General features: G+C 40.0%; 1 protein-coding gene across 1 annotated transcript; it reads right to left on the bottom strand.

Moving 5' to 3' along the window:
- Positions 1 to 2,943: 2,943 nt before the first annotated feature.
- On the bottom strand, positions 2,944 to 12,329 carry il13ra2 (interleukin 13 receptor, alpha 2). Its single transcript, XM_037687697.1, has 9 exons — positions 12,266 to 12,329; positions 11,039 to 11,190; positions 9,001 to 9,157; positions 8,783 to 8,903; positions 7,602 to 7,786; positions 7,337 to 7,491; positions 5,726 to 5,873; positions 3,149 to 3,266; positions 2,944 to 3,067 (listed from the first exon to the last, which is right to left on the bottom strand). The coding sequence occupies exons 1-9, from the start codon at positions 12,327 to 12,329 to the stop codon at positions 2,944 to 2,946; spliced, it is 1,224 nt and encodes a 407-aa protein (XP_037543625.1).
- Between the last annotated feature and the right edge of the window lie 4,008 nt (positions 12,330 to 16,337).

Genomic DNA, 16,337 nt, shown 5'->3' with positions numbered 1-16,337 from the left:
GGTGCATGTCCACTGTGAGAGACATAATCTTAAAAAAAAAAAAATCCGGAAATCACAATGTATGATTTTTTTATAATTTTTTTGTGTGTTACTGCTGCAAAAAAGTATTTGAACGCCTGCCAATCAGCAACAATTCTGGCTCTCAAAGACCTGATAGTCTGCCTCTAAAAAGTCCACCTCCACTCCACTTATTATTCTAAATTAGAAGCACCTGACCATCTATTACTCTAAATTATTTTCTTGTAATTCCACAAAAGATTATGGACATAAACAAACTGTGACCTGCAGGGCTGAGTGGAGGGGGAGCAGGTACTTCCCAGGTGAGTCTCACCTCCTTGGAAATGTCTTCTGGGTACTTTCAGCGAATCACAAGAGGTCACATGACGTCTGAACTCATTCACTAACATCTTCTGTTGAGAAATGATGGATTTTAGATGTTTTGGTTAAATCTGGAGAATGTCACTGCGTTCAGTCTCAAATAAAATCAAGGTATCTGTCAGCTCTTTGTGTTCTGAAGGACTTTTTGTTACTTCTGCATCAAATTTTGGCTCCATGTCTGTTAAATTAAGCAAGTTAGTCAGTTTGTTTTTTCTATGTTTGGTTGGCTGTGGAGGCCATCTTGGATTCATCATTTTTATGTTTTGGCTACCTTTTTGATCATTTTAACTACACATCTGTTCCTTTTAGCTACTGTTTTGCTCATTTTAGCTACTCCTTGTAATTCTTATCTATTGTTACTTTAAGAGTATGTTTTGCTTCTTTTTGTCAGGATCTGTGTTTTGCTGATACTTATTGACTAGTTCCTTGAGTTCACAGGCGTTGCAACCATTATATGTGAAGGGGACAAGTCCCCCCCCCCACACACACACACACATTACGGATGTTTCTGACACCCTTGCTTAAGTTTATTTTTAGATTATCTTTTCCTCTTTGTAGTTTCAGTTGTACTTTTCTGTGTTTTGGGATCTTTGTGTTTGAGTTCTGCTACTTGTGTTTTACCTGTCCTCAGTCAGTTTCCTGCCCCGCCCACTCTCACCTGATCCTCGGGTGTTTGCCACGCTCCCTCATTAATGTTCCTCTGTGTTCTTCGTTGTTCTGTTAGTTCAACGTCCGTGTATTATGCTTTCTTCAGCAAGTCTTGTTTGTGCCTTCATGTTTTCCAACATTTTTCAGATAGTAAGTTCTTCAGCTGCCGTTTCAGCATTTTGATTTGTTATTATAAATCAGTTTTCCTTTTACCTGCATCTCCATCTTTGGTTCACATATGCACACATGTGATATTTTCAGCCCTCTGTTGTGCATTTTTCAACTTCAGCAGCATTTCAGCATCTTTTGGAAATTTCAGCAGGCATTCAGCGCTCAGTATTCATCTGCATTGCTGTTTTCAATGTTACCTTTGAATATTTACTGAAGTCAGCTCAAAAGAGTCTTTCTTTGGCACAAGTGCCAGTCCCATTGAGCCTTGGGGACTCAATTACAAGAGAGACAATTTCCTGAAGAAACTTAAAAGCAAAAAGATTTAATCAGACAGGACAGCGATGCTAAGAGGGATATATCAGTCTGCTTTAAAACTCCAACAACTGCAGTAAATTACAGGCTAAAATCACGACATAAAAAGCAGAAAAATGTGTTGTCATCTGTGTATATTCCCATACAATGGTGAAATTGGCTCTGCATTTAACCCATCCACCACCAGGTGGAGCAGTGGGCAGCTATTGAAAGTGCCCGGGGAGCATTTTGGGGATAGGATGTCCTGCTCAGAGACACCATGAGATGTGCAATGACTGGGGATCGAACCTGGGACTTTCAGGTTCCGAGTTGGCTGCCCTGCCTCTAAAGCTGGTGACTTACCAAAAGTTACTTTTTTCATTTATTGTAAATTTATCATGTAAATACTTTATTTTTGTTCTTTTGCTTTTAAACTTCATAAATATACACTAGAACTACAATTACTACTGAGGAGTTTCATGCATAAACTGCATGTCTTTCCTTTTTTTGGTATTTTGTTTTAATGGATAAAAAAGAGTCATAAACAAAATACGATGGTAAAGATCTTCATGAAAAAATTAAAGGAAATAAAGCTTTAGACTACTATTTGAAGAAGTAGAAGAGTTTTGTTAATTGTTGCACAAAATGCATCTCTAAAAACGTCTCAAAGAGTTTTAAACACAAACAACAGGAAAAATGACAACCAACACACTTTGGACATCTGGTTCTGACCGGAAAGCTACATAAAAATATAAGTTTCTTTTGGCTGCTCCTTTCTTCAGAGGTCTCCACAGCGAGCGAGCTCCCATAAAAGATTTGTCCATTTGTTTTATGCCAGATGTCCTTCCTGATGCAACCTGGGTTCAAACCTGCAACTTCAGGATTACAAGACCACAGAACTGACCACCGATCTACAGCAACCCACAACTATTTCACGTAGTTGAGTGAAAACTTCATTGGATGTATTTACACTGGTCATTTTTAAATGTGTATAAATTTTTATTATTATTGCATGAAAATTTTCAACGGTTTCTTAACTGGCAAGACTGGCATCAACAATCAACCAACAGGATTAAATAAACAATATGTGTACATGTTTATGAATGATTATAATAATACTAATGAACTAAATATTTTGGCAGGAGATCTGGCACAAACTAAAACATCAACAACATAAATCCAAACACAATCTCAGCTGAGTCGAATCAGGCTGCAAGACTTGAGGCATAAAGTAAGCAATTGATAAAAAGTTGATTTAACTGCACTGGATTTCTCTCCTTTAGATCCACGTGAATTCAAACCAGTTCTACACAAACTTAAACTGCATCCGAATGTAATTAAAAATAAAAACCTTTAACTAAATGTGAAATCAAAGGCAGTTGGGTACCATCTCAGAGAAGATCCATAAAAATAGTGCAAAGAATAAATAAAGAATACAACTCTACTTAAATGAGCTCAGATCATGGCGTCAGGACTCACTTTCTTCCCTTTGAAGACTTTTTCAGCTGCGAGAGTTGAAGTTTTGGCGAACAGGGAGATGAGCAGAGAGTCCAGTTTCTTCTCTGGTTTTGTTTTCTTCCTGTTTCAGAGAGAAAAGGAGTTCATTTTCACTTTAGTTTTATTACAGACATCAGAATTCATACTGTGTGTTTTTACTCACATTTTCATTGCTGCCCATACACACAAGCACATTATCAGCACGACAACGATGGCTGCAAATATGTAGATGTGGACCGGTACAGGGTCTAATTTCAGCACGCATGCATATTCTGCTCGTTCTAAATAAAACACAAATATATGAAATGAGTTTTAAACAAACTATTAGTAAAAAATAAGTCAACAAAACATGAAGGCATCAACAACATGTAAGAGTAAATCATCAAATAACACACTGAGCAAACACCAGAGTCCATGCTCAATAATCAAGGTACAAATCCAACAATGTTCAGTCAGGTCATCTGGATGGTTTCTTTTTTTGCTGAGACATTTTGTCCTTCACCCAAAGGACTTCTTCAGTCTGAGGAGCCACAAACAACTTGGAGTCCCACAAGCACCAACTCCCATAGTGGGGAAAAAACCAGTTTGCTGGTGATGAGATGTTTTCTGGGGCCCGCCCTCTCCCCCGTCAACTCCTCTAAGGCAACCATGCCAAAATGGTTAAACAATGAGCAAAATAAACATTTAAATCAGATATGGGCAACATGAGGTCTGAGGGCCAAAAGTGGCACTTAAAAAATTTCCATCCAGCTCCCAATATTGTTAGTTGAAAAGAAAATAACTTTTAAAAAAGTTGATGGAAATCTGCAATGAAACTTAAGGAAGTCTAAATATAAACCAGCCACTAGGGAGCACAAGTGTATTTCTTCTGCTGGACCCAAGCCCGAGTAAAGGGTGAGGGTTGTGTCAAGAAGGGCATCTGATGTACAACACTTTTGCCAAAACTATTATGTGAGTTCATCTAAGCTATACCATACCAGATCAGTCGAGACCCGGGTTAACAGTGACCGCTACCAGTGCTGTTGACAAACAGGGTGCCAGTGGAAATTGTGCTACTGTTAGTCAAAGACCACGAGGAGGGAAACATATCAGGAGACAGAGGGAGAAGAGGAAAATCAAGAATGTAGGACTGAGGGTTGCAATTCTAAATGTGGGGACAATGATAGGCAAAGCTGGCAGACATGATGCAGAGAAGGAAGGTAGATGTTTTATGTGTCCAAGAGACCAAGAGGCAGCAAGACTCACAGCATCGGAGCAGGGTTCAAACTGTTTCACCATGGTGTGGATAGAAAGAGAAATGGAGTAGGGGTGGTCCTGAAAGAGGAGTTGGCAAAGAATGTAGTAGAGACAAAAAGAGTGTCAGATAGGATGATGTGTCTGAAGGTAGAAGTAGAAGGTCTGATGCTTAATGTTGTCAGTGGTTAGGCTCCACAGGTTGGATGTGATGGGAAGGTGAAAGATACATTTTGGAAGGATCTGGATGAAGTGATAGAGAATATTCTTAGGAAGGAGAGAGTGGTGATTGGAGCAGACCTGAATGGACATGCTAGTGAAGGAAACAGAGGGGATGAGGAAGTGATGGTTAGGTTTGGTGTCAAGGAAAGAAACCAGGAAGGACAGATGGTTGAGGATTTTGCAAAGAGAATGGAAACGATTGTAGTCGATACCTATTTTCAAACAAGGGAGGAACATAGAGGGACCTATAAGAGTGGAGGAAAGAGTACGCAGGTTGACTACATTCTGTGTAGAAGAGGAAACCTGAGGGAGATTGGAGACTGTAAAATTGTGGCAGGGGAGAGTGTGGCCAGACAGCATTGGAAATGGGGAAAACAGTAGCTAAAATGTAAAACCAGCAAAATAATAATTGAAAGTTTAAACCACCAAAAATGAACTTAAAACCTAAAATTAGCTGCTAATGGCTAATACCAGCAGCAAATTAACTAAAAGCCAAATTAGCTAAACAATAGCTAAAAGCTAAGACCATCAAAATTATAACCAACAGTCAAAATAAGTAAAATAGCTATAGCACCTAATAGCTAAGATTATCCAAACAGTTACTAAAAAAGAAAGAACTGAAAACTAGAATTAGGAGAACAGTAGCTAAAAGCTAAAACCAGCAAAATAATAACTGAAAACAAAATTGATCAAAATAGTAGCTTAAACCTACAAGCCTAAAACAGCAGACTAGAAGGCTATCTGAACCTAAGCCAAATGGCATCTAAAAGTTCAAAATGAAGCAAATATTGCGAGCACAAATGTAAGAATTTAAAAAGAGTTCTTTAGTTACGCCAGTGAAAAATATTAAAAAATTTTCAAAAAGTCAAAAGGTTACCACCGAAAGTTGTAGCTGTATGAGTAGAACATTAAGATAAATATAAGTGGCTAAAGTAGCTGAAAGTTTGCTGAAGTAGTTGGAATCTAAAAAAAAAAAATTAAAAAAAATGAACAGAAGAAGCTATAAACAGGAAAACAAAAGTTTAAATTCTGAGTCAGCACTCATACAGTTTCTGTCCTAAATTTTGTTTTTCGGATACCAAATTACAGAAATATTTCATCCAGTGCTGCCTACTGAACTCAGAGTGGTTGAGGGTCTTACATTTACCACAATATGAGATTGGTCAGTCCTCTCAGACGAAATTATATTTTCATTACACCCCAAAGAGTTGTCCAAGGTGCTGTCGTAACAGATTATAAAACTCCACTGATCGGAACAGTTGTCTGTTCTGTGACGGCTTTTTACCTGGGTGGCACGCCTCCTCGCTCCAGTCGCTCCAAAGGCTTTTAGCGACGCAGTAGAAGCTGAGTTTGGAGCGGATCTGGAAGCAGTTTCTCTCCGTGTGTGGGGTGAGCGGCAGAGTCAGGCTGGTCTCTTTGGTCTCAATGATTTTCTGCAAAAGTAATGGCACAATTAATAAGACGTTACAAAAATGTAAGAAAACTTGCACAATGTTCTTGTGCTTGTACATTGTACTTTTCCTGTGCCCGAAGCTTATAAACTGTATCAGAATCAGAATAAGCTCAATCATCATTGTACCAAGACACAGTAAGATTATGTTCGTACAGTCGTCCGAAAGATGGGCGGAGTGCACGTTGCTGCTGCTACAGGAGTGTGGCTTCTTGTTCTTTATTAGAATAATTTTTAGATAGAAAGAAAGGGGGAAGAAAACATAAGGAGAGTGGTATGAAAAAAAAGGATCTCTCACACTGTGTCCTTGACAGGGCACGGTCTGAGGCATCAAAAAAATCTACCACAGCAAAGCAATGTAAATAGACATAATACATATGCGTGTGGAGCGGGTAGGGGTGGGGGTCCCAGCACGTCCGCCAGGTGAGTGACGCAGCCCTTGGCGCCTTTGCATCTTATACGTAAGTTGCTGTGCCAGATGAGGCATGAGGCATAGGAGGACGGTGAAGGCATTGAGTTTAAGGGAAGGTTGTAGCATAGTCCAGAGCCCCCTCTGCCATAGTCCAGATAAGAGGTATTTTGTTATCATCCAGCTCGGTTGAGCTTCTGTCACATGTCCATGGCCTTAGGAAGGGAGAGGGGTGACAGCCATCTTGGATTTTGATGCAGCAATTCAAGTTTTAGATAGGGACCTTTCTTACACCTATGCAGCCACACACCAAAATGGAAGTCACTTGATTTTCAAGTTACCATGCTGACTGACAACATGCACGGACGGATGGAGGGTTTTCCCAATTCCCCTCCTTGCTCCGTGATGAGGGACAAAAAGGCTGTAACAAAGTCAGATGTCCAAATACTGAGCTAGATCTTGGTATGGTAGTAGCTGAGAGTCTTTGACAACACATACTCTGAGTGCCACGTCTCACAATACCATATGAGATCACAGCTACAACTATAACTGCCATTTCCTAATAAAATATTATCTTAGTTTAAAACCCTAGCAGGCCATATGCTTTATTTCAAGGAATATTAGGCCCTACTTGTTTCTTCTTCCTGTTGAGTTTTAAGTTGCAACTAAGTTGTAACAAATCACACCAAAATTCAGATTCTGAGGGGCATAAAAATAAAAAATAAATAGCTATTTGGATGTCAAATCAACAGAAATCAATAAACAATGGCAGCTATGAGAGAGTGAAATGGGTCAAACTTGTGCATGAAAGTGTTTCAAACGGTCTTTTAGTTCAAATAAATATCTTGTTGTTTTCATATTTATATGTATATTTATTTTTGGTAAACCCTTCCCACATTGATTAAAAACTTTGCAGGCTGCAGAAAACAAAAGCTGCAGGAAGTTATTCATCATGTGCATTGTAGGACTTTTAGAAGAGGATGCGAGCTGAGCGAGTCTTAACAGAAAAAAAGAAGCTCATATCAGATAAAGTGTACCAATTTTATTTTTCCATCAGATCCCTCATGAATGTGTTTCACTTCCCACTCCAGGCAGTGTTCAGGAAGCTTCCTCACAGGATTCTCCCAGAGCAGCTCCAGCTTCCCGTCTGAACTTGTTTGCAGATGCAGCTTTTGTGTGGCTTCAGGCTTTACTGCAAAAACATGAAAACCATGAACAAAATGTTGCGATAAGATAAAAAATAAAAACAAACAAACAGGAGAATTGATCTGAAAGATGATGGGAGGGGAGAGATGCATGTACTGTGGTTCTGGATCTGCAGGGATGCAAACATGGGCTTCAGGGAGCCTTCAGAGGAGGAGCCGTTTACACAGAAGATGATATCAAAGAACTCAACCAGAGAACTTCTGGAGAGTTCACAACCGCTTCTGACTCCACCTGACAGGATGTAGCTGGGACATTCCACTGCCTGCTCCAGTCGTTTATGCCTGAGAGGGGACAAATTTAAGGGATTATTAAGGGTTTGATGAGCAATTAACAATAAAGTACAATAAAGTAAAACTGCTTTTCAGTAATGATTTGTGACTAAAGGGAAAAAAGGGACCTGACTGAAAATTGTTGGATTGTATACGTGGATTATTGAGCATGGACTTTTTTGGTTTTTGACTAAAGGGAAAGTTTTACAAGACAGTGGTGAGACCAGCTACAGTATGTTGTATAGTTTGGCCACAAAGATGTGGACAAAAAGACAGGAGACAGATCTGGAAGTGGCAAAGTTGAAGATGTTGAGGTTCGCCTTAGGAGTGACGAGGATGGATATGATTAGGAATGAGATCATCAGCACAGGTTGAACAACTGGGAGATAAAGTTACAGAGGTCAGACTGAGATGGTTTGGACATGTCCAGAGGAGGGACAGTGGGTATATTGGTAGAAGGATGTTAGAAATGCAGCTGCCAGGAAAAATACAAAGAGGAAGATATATGGATGCAGTTAGAGAGGACATGGAGGTGATTGGAGTGAAGACAGAGTGAGATGGAGGAGGATGACTCGCTGTGGAGACCCCTGAAGAAGGGAAAGCTGAAAAGATTAAACCACGTCTTTTTGTATGTGCAGGTATATTTGGAGGGAAAAAAGGGGAAAACAGTACATCTGCTTGTCAGTGAGGCTTATTCTGAAAGTTCACAAAACTTTTAGATTCAGTTTGTCTCGAGGAGGGTTGAGGAGGAAACAGGTCCAGGATGGAAACACAGATCTCCCTCTCCAGCTCCTTGTGGGGGACCTCAAGAACTTCTCAGACCAGAGAGGATATGTAACCCCTTCAGCGATGTCTGCCCCAGGGTCTCCTGTCAGAGGGACATGTCCCAAAACCCTCCAGGGTTTGTTTTCAATTTAATATAATTACGTAGTTTTGTCTGGGACCAAAAAAAAAAAAACAACAGACTGACAAACATCTGAATCTGCCATCTTTACATTCCTGACGGACCAGAAAAACAGACTTTGTTGCGAGTCGGCTGGCGTTCTCAGGCTTCTTGTCCACTTGCACTGGACCCTCTCCATGTTATAAAATACACACGCAAAATCTCTGGCTTCCGTATCTGCAACTCCTAGATGAATGTAAAAAAACCAATGAGTACATTTTTACATTTTCTGCTTCTCACTTCTTTTTTTTTTTTTTTTTATCACAAATGTATTTGGACTGACCAGTGCTGGGAGGCTTCTGAATGAGTTCAGTGTAGTTTTTGCTCATGTGGATTGTGTTGTTGGTGCAGGGACCATCTATCATGGTATAAGCTCTCACCAAGATGTCTTTGGACAGATCAAACTGAGCACTGTAGGACATCTTAGTTGTCCTGAGGACCTGCCAAACCACACATACAGATACATTGAATCACTTTACTTTTACACCCATCCATACACAGGAATGCTTAATTTATCAGGCGGTATTGTCTTAAATAGAAAGTGAGGGGGAACTAACCAAAAACATCAACAATATTCCAATTTTATTTCCAATGAGGATCTGAGCATTAGTTTATGACCTGTTGTAGATTTGAACAACCCCCGTTTGACAAAGTGACAAGTTAACATCTAGTCTGAGTTGGGCCAAGACCCAAGTGGAATCCTACCAACTAATAAACAAGTCAAATTTAAAAAAGATGAGACTGATTCATGTGAACGCTATTTTATCAACTTTATATAACTATAGTTGCCAATTTGACAATATAGTTATAGAAAAAATATTAAGACATTACTGCACAACGTGCCCCCAGGCTGCAGCAGAAGTGTTACAGCTAGCATGCTGTTAGCATGGTTTTGCATGTGCTAACAACAGAAATCTATGTGCATAGCCTTTTAAGTTCTGTAAAACTGATTGTGGTGTAGAAGTTTCTGAAACAGCATTTGCATGAAATAAATGAATTGTTTAAAGACGGCAGAAGTCCACGGTGGCCTTGGCCTCATTCCAATTAGCGGTTAGCTTCTTAAGTGCCACAAAGACCCTAACAAAGCTTTCAACGATGATGTTTGGCTGCAGCATGCGTTTGAAATGTCACTAATGCACATTGCCATTAAACAAAGGCATGCTGCCATGTTAGACAGCATCATGCCGGCTCGTGTCTATCCTATCTGTTTGTGTGGCACATGCCAACGCAGGAAACAGCCATCACACAACGATCGCACGTTGATTCAGCTCCTGATAATTGTTCATGGTTTTTCCAAAGAGGCCCACTTCTGAAGATATGAGCTGTAACTTGTATTTAGTCAAACACTGTGTCAGCTGTTTTACGTTCTACTTTATGAAAAGAGGTTGGGCTGCAGAGACTTGTTAAAAAGCCTTGTTTCGTTCCGCTGTAATTATGTCATTTTCATTATGTCTGTCATCGTTGGTGGGAGTTAATAAAACTTCTTTGTTGACTTTATTGCATGCATCATGCTACAGTAGTCCTCTGAAACAACGTTCTGGGAGTCAGCTTCAATTATAAAACTCAGACCTCAGGACTCATTTTGACCCAAGGGCAGCAGGAGGGTCAGACGGTGACCTGAACCCAAATCTGTTCCTACTTGAGAGCTGGAACAGATTTTTTATTCCTGCAAATGATCAGAGTTCTGTCCCAAAAAGATTCAACATGTATTTCAAAGCACAGGTATTAGTTTGTTCATTTACTATTCTTTTTTTTTTTATCTTTTAGTACGTTAAAGTGGAAAAAGAATTTTTAGAAATATACATTCATGTTTCACACTTTGTCCAATGCACATTTGCACAAATCAGAGTTTTATTTACTCCACTTTGTGCTGTGGTGTTTTTTCTATTTTGTGTAAAATTTGTTGTCAATTTTAATAACATTATTAACAAAGTTCCTGCTTTAACCTTTGCTCTCTTTACTTTTTTTAAATTCCCACTTTATCTGATCGAATTAAAACACAAATGAAATAGCATAAACGGCTAAACAAGCACAGTTTCTGCAGCTCCCACACTTTGGCTGCTTCACAGATCGTGGTCATTTGTGACACATCGGCAGATTTCTGAGACGTAGCACTCGAAGGAAATTCTTGCTAAAATACAAAGAGCTTGTTGGATTGCTATACTCGTTTGCCAAATCTGAATTCTCAGTTTTTATGACTTTATGGATATATTTCCAGATACAGCTTTAAGCCCAGTCTAAGTTGATGGTTATTGTGTTTAAAGCTCCTTTTCAAAAAAATTAATTCTGGATCGGAACTGACTGAAACAACAAACACTCACAGTCCAGGAGTTCCTGAATGAGTTGAAGTACTCCAGCTGATACTCAGTTTGGCACTTGGTTACGTTCATCAGGCTGCTTCGGGGGCTCCAGGTGATGTCCAGGTATCCAAGACGGCCGGGGTCCGACACGGAGAGGTCCTCAGGGGGGTCCACTGCAAGTGAACAGTGTGTGTCGACAAAAAGCCCCAAACCAGAAGGTTTCTGTTTGTTACCAGCATTTTTCATGAACCACTGAAGGAATTATTATTATTATTATTATTTCTTAGACAGTAATTATTATTAATTAATTTACAACTGACTAATTGTTGGAGTTCATTTAATTTAAATAAGTGACACTGAGAAATAACCTTTAAAATTTTTTTTTTTACAAAAAATGTCCATATCTTAGTGAGTTTTACAGACGTTGACCTGAGAGTCGATGTGGTATAGAAGAGATTGATCCATAACAGATTCTGACCAACTGGGCTAAGTCTTTGTCATTAAATATTTGGAGTCTCCTGTGACTGTCTGTCTGTTAGCAAAATATATTTTAGCGCACTGGATGTACATCTATAGCTGATTAACTATCAGACCTAACCCAATTCAAGATGGTTTCCACAGCGAATAAACATGGCAAACACAAAAATAGCTCAAAAGAAGTGTGGTAGTAGCTGAGAGTCATAAACAACAAGTACTTCAATTACTATTCATTGCACAGGAGCTGTGCAGAAAATGTCTGTTAGCAAAATATCTCCTGAACAACTGGATGGATTTTAATGAAACTTTCAATAAGTAATAACTGGATGTACATCTAAAACTGATTAAATTTTGAAGTTTATGTATTTCAAAATGACCCCTCACAGCTATTCAACATTACCAAACACAAATTGTCTCTAATTCCATCAGTTTCACGAATAATGAGCTGATATTCGACATGGTAGTAGCTGAGAGTCATCCCAAAAACAAACTATACATCACATGAACTAAAACTTGGGCTTGATGCGAAGTATTTAAGTTCCTATTGTTCATGTCACAAGGTCTGCAATTAAAATGTTCCAAACATATGTTTTAAAGATAAAAATCTACTTTGAAGATTTATTCTTTAAAATCTTTAAGCTCAAGCAAAGTGGAAACTTTTTAACAAGACAACAAAACATTTCTGTTTCTTCTACTTCACCCCAGCTGTGATAATCTGGGGGTTCAGGACACACAAAGGAAAATATAAATCAAACGAGTGTCTGGATTAACCTGTAATCCCAGTGCAGGTCATGAAGAGCAGCATCAGGAAACATGCACTGGATGTGACAGCCATGAGATCAGAGGCAACCCACCAAACAGCTGGAGGAAGACGTGAAAATTCCAAGATGGAGGGAAAGAAAACCTGAAGCAACGAGCTGAGGGAGCTCACTGATGAGCTCCTGGCTCCTTCAGACAGGATCCAGATTGTCAGCAGCAGACTGAAGCGGTGATCCTGAGGTGGATTTTAAAGGAGGGAGGGTCAAAGAGGAGGAGAACTCACTGCTTTATAAACATGGGCATGGCCTCAGTTTTTAATAAAGGAAGTGGAGAATCTGGTTTGTTGTAAAACAATTTCTTTCTTTGTTTATTTTTTGCAGGTTACCACAGCAAACACAGTAAACTCACATGAAATATTCGGAAAATTGTTTTATACCTGAAGTCCTGTTGCAACCTGGGACCTTCGATGGGATTAAATTAGACTCCATCCATCCATCCATTATCTTTAACCTGCTTCTTCCTTTATGGGTCGCGGGGGTCACTGGTGCCCATGTCCAAACATCACTGTGCGACGGGCGCGGTACAACCTGGACAGGTCTCCAGTCCATCACAGGGACACAGAAAGACAAACAGCCATTCACTCGCACAAGTCCAGGAGATAAACCCAGACCTTCCTCTCCCCAGCTCGGATATCAAGGTGTTCCCAGATCAGGGAGGAAACATAATCCCTCCAGAGAGTTCCAGGTCTGCCCCGGGGCCTCATTCCAGTTGGACATGCCCAGAAAACATCTAAAGAGAGGCGTCCAGGAGGCATCCTAATCAGATGAACCATCTCGACTACTTTTATTGTGAAGGAGCAGCAGCTCTACTCCAAGCTCCCACTGGCTGACAGAGCTCCTCACCCTACCTCTAAGGCTGAGCCTGACTACCCTACAAAGGAAGACCATTTTGGCTGCTTGGATCCAGGATTTTATTCTTTTGGTCATGATCCAAACCTCATGTCCGCAGGTGAGGGTTGCATTGTTGAAAAACCAGTAAATCCAAAACTTTGACTTTCAACTGAACTCTTTCTTCACCCCGACTGACCAAAGCAGCACCCTCATTACTGAGGACAAGGCCCCAATCCATCGATCCATTTTCCGCTCCATCCTACCATCCAGACACTGAAACTCCTCCACCTGAGGCAAACACTCCCTCACAACCCAGAGAGGCACCCCACCCTTACACAATAGATATGAATTAGAATCATCTGAGTTAAAGTCAAAACAGAACTTTTTTTTAATATAAAAACAGAACCGCATCTATGCAGATCAAAGAAAAGCTCGTTAAGGTCGATGCGTTGCAGCTTTCTGCTGGTGGGAACTCAATCTTTGCATGCTCTCTGGAAAAAGCACTTATTTCAGCAAAATTACTGCCAAACAACGAACGCTGTGATCAGCATTTGACGAGGGAATGACTGAGGCAAGCTCAGGCACAGAGGGATGGACGACTCGTTTCACTTCACACAGGAAACACACACAAACTGGAGAAAACGTGGGCCTGAAGGAAAAAAAGGCATCGCAGGTGACAGATGACTTTTTTACGTGACAGATTCAAAAGTGGAAGCTGAAAGATAACTCTAATTCACTTTTTTATTTTTAACTTATTTTTCCGTGTAGCATTCTTTCCATCACATTTCCAATCATATAAAAATCTCTGGCGCATGACTTGACATGTTGATTATTGTCCCAAGCCTGCAGAGAGTACAATAATCACAAAACACCAAGCTGCAAACAGTTTGACTTTATTTTACATCAACCTTATTTGTCTTTTTAAAAAAACTTGGATTTTATACAGATTATATGTACAGAAATTAATCTTCCCCGTCCTTCTGTAGTCTTGCATGCGTCAGACTTTAGTTGCAGAATACTAAAAAAGAACATGTACAGAGACTTGAATTGTCTCGGCAGTGTGGCGTTTAGACACGACTCACTGTTCCACCGTTTTATCCGGACAAGAGGAGCTGCTAAGCTTTTACAAAAGAGAGCATAATCTAATAAGAAAGCTAAAAACAAAGACAAGGATGCAGTTAGTGCACTGGATTTAGCACCGCTGGAGAAAACAATGCACCATTTTCACATTTCCTGCTGAGATTACAGCTTGTTTTAAAGGGAGTGTAATAAAGAAAAAAAAAACTACAACTTCATCAACAGCCTCAAAACCTCATTTATAGAAAGGCTATTAGTCAGTGATGGAACAGAAAAAAACAACACAAGTAATCCTGCAATAAATCACAGTGTTCAAATATAAAAAGACACCATTCTGTAAAACATAAGAGCTACTTGTGACCCTTTTTACGAATATGGTATGATTTATTGATTTATTAGACCTGCCGTCAGAATTTAAAACATAAAAGCAACAGTTCAGACTTTATTGAATGAATTTTTGTGTAAATTTATAAACAATCAATATCTTACCTGTTTTGGATATCTCTTTGAACAATCTCAGTTTGGGGAAAATGAGTTTATTTCCGACCAGATTGATGAATTAATGTTTTGTTTAAGCTTGGCCAAGATCAAGCACCTCACAACGTTTCATGGGAACGTTATTTTATACACTTTTATACATCCATCAGCTTATTTACACAAAATTCTTTGGTTTTATGCCAGCACACAAAGCGGCAGTAACGGCATAATATTTTTGTTGTTACAACTTAGTATTGTGAAACTGACTTTTTGACACTGCGATGGATGGCCCACCTGTCCAGGATGTACCCCTGCTTTTCGGCCAATAACCACTGGAGTTTGGCACCAGCTCCCCATTTACCTGAGCAGGTGCAGGCGAGTGAAGGAAATGGACGGATGGCTGTTGACCCCACTTGGACTAGTGGTTAGCTAGCATCAATCTGGTCAGATGTAAACAAACTGAGATCATTCAAGGAGCTATCTACAGCAAGTAAGATACTTATTGTTCATATATAAACCTTTGTACAGACTCAAAAACAAAGCTATGGGGCTGAGTCAGTTAAAAAACGAATCAAATGGCAGATAATTCGATGTTGGACTTGGTGTGACTCTGTTAGGCGGCTTCCAGTGAAACAAAGAATAGGACTTTATGTTCTCTAAGAAAAGGAGCAGCTCTCAAGATAATCTATGTTTGTTATAGCAATCGGATGATGTGTTTGAAACAGAAGATAAAGTTTCTCAATACAACAATTGTCCTTTTACAAACTCCCCAGCTGACCTGTCAGAAACTGATGGAAAATATTGTCTTTGGCTGAACTTCAGAAATGTGTTTTTATGGATTCTTTTCTAAACCTGAATGAAAACAGTCACAGCCTGGAGAAGATAACACGGTTGATGTTCAGCAGTGACTTGAACCTCTGTTGTATGGTGGCTTGGCAACAACTTATAGACCTACAGATTCATCACACTGTCTGCAAAGTTCAATATGAGCAATTTATTTTTCTTCTTTCTGCTGCTCCCTTCCTCAGGGGTCACCGCAGTGAAGTAACTCGCACGAAGACTTGGCATTTGTTTTTATGTTGGATGCCCTTCTTGACACAACCACAGACCACCGAGCTACCACAGCCCTCTGTGTGGAGCAGAGAGCCGCTATCTAGGGTGCCTGGAGGAGCAGATGGTGCGGGTTAAGGGCCTTGCTCAAGGGCCCAGAGCTGGACAAACGAGGGTGGAGGCAGTTTAATTTAATCTCAACAGCACAGATTTTGTGGTGTGAGATGAAAGGATTCCTCAGAAGTGTCAACTCTACAACTATGGCCGTGCACTTCCATTAATGGATCAAGCAGAAGGGTAAGAGCGCGGCGTAGTACGTGTTGACAACATTAAAAAACAAGCCATGTTGAAGTAACGACAGATCCGTGACGCGTACAACACAAATCAGGGTTGTTCTTTCCTCGGAGGTAACAAAAGGATCTGTTTGGACTGTTCAGCTGAAAAACAAGTTTAGGAAAGTGAGCAACCCTGCTAATGATGCATGCCACACACGCCAGACTTTGGGAATAAATAATGAGTCTGTACCACAAAATAATACACGAGTGATGAGGCGTGCACGTACCTGACTTCACCGAGTCAAGACAATGACG

Source organism: Nematolebias whitei, chromosome 14 (genome assembly GCF_014905685.2).
Source record: "Nematolebias whitei isolate Nwh7 chromosome 14, NemWhi1, whole genome shotgun sequence".
In the NCBI taxonomy this organism is placed as follows: Eukaryota; Metazoa; Chordata; class Actinopteri; order Cyprinodontiformes; family Rivulidae; genus Nematolebias; species Nematolebias whitei.
The sequence above is the reverse complement of the archived record's forward strand: the minus strand, read 5'-3'. Positions and strand labels throughout refer to the sequence as shown.

What these genes read in the sequence shown, in the direction of transcription:
- il13ra2 (XM_037687697.1), bottom strand. Translation starts at nt 12,329, where the DNA reads ATGGCTGTCACATCCAGTGCATGTTTCCTGATGCTGCTCTTCATGACC. An exon ending in GACCTGCACTGGGATTACAG is followed by an intron (nt 11,191 to 12,265) that starts GTTAATCCAGAC and finishes GTTCACTTGCAG; the next exon opens with TGGACCCCCCTGAGGACCTC. An exon ending in CATTCAGGAACTCCTGGACT is followed by an intron (nt 9,158 to 11,038) that starts GTGAGTGTTTGT and finishes GTGGTTTGGCAG; the next exon opens with GTCCTCAGGACAACTAAGAT.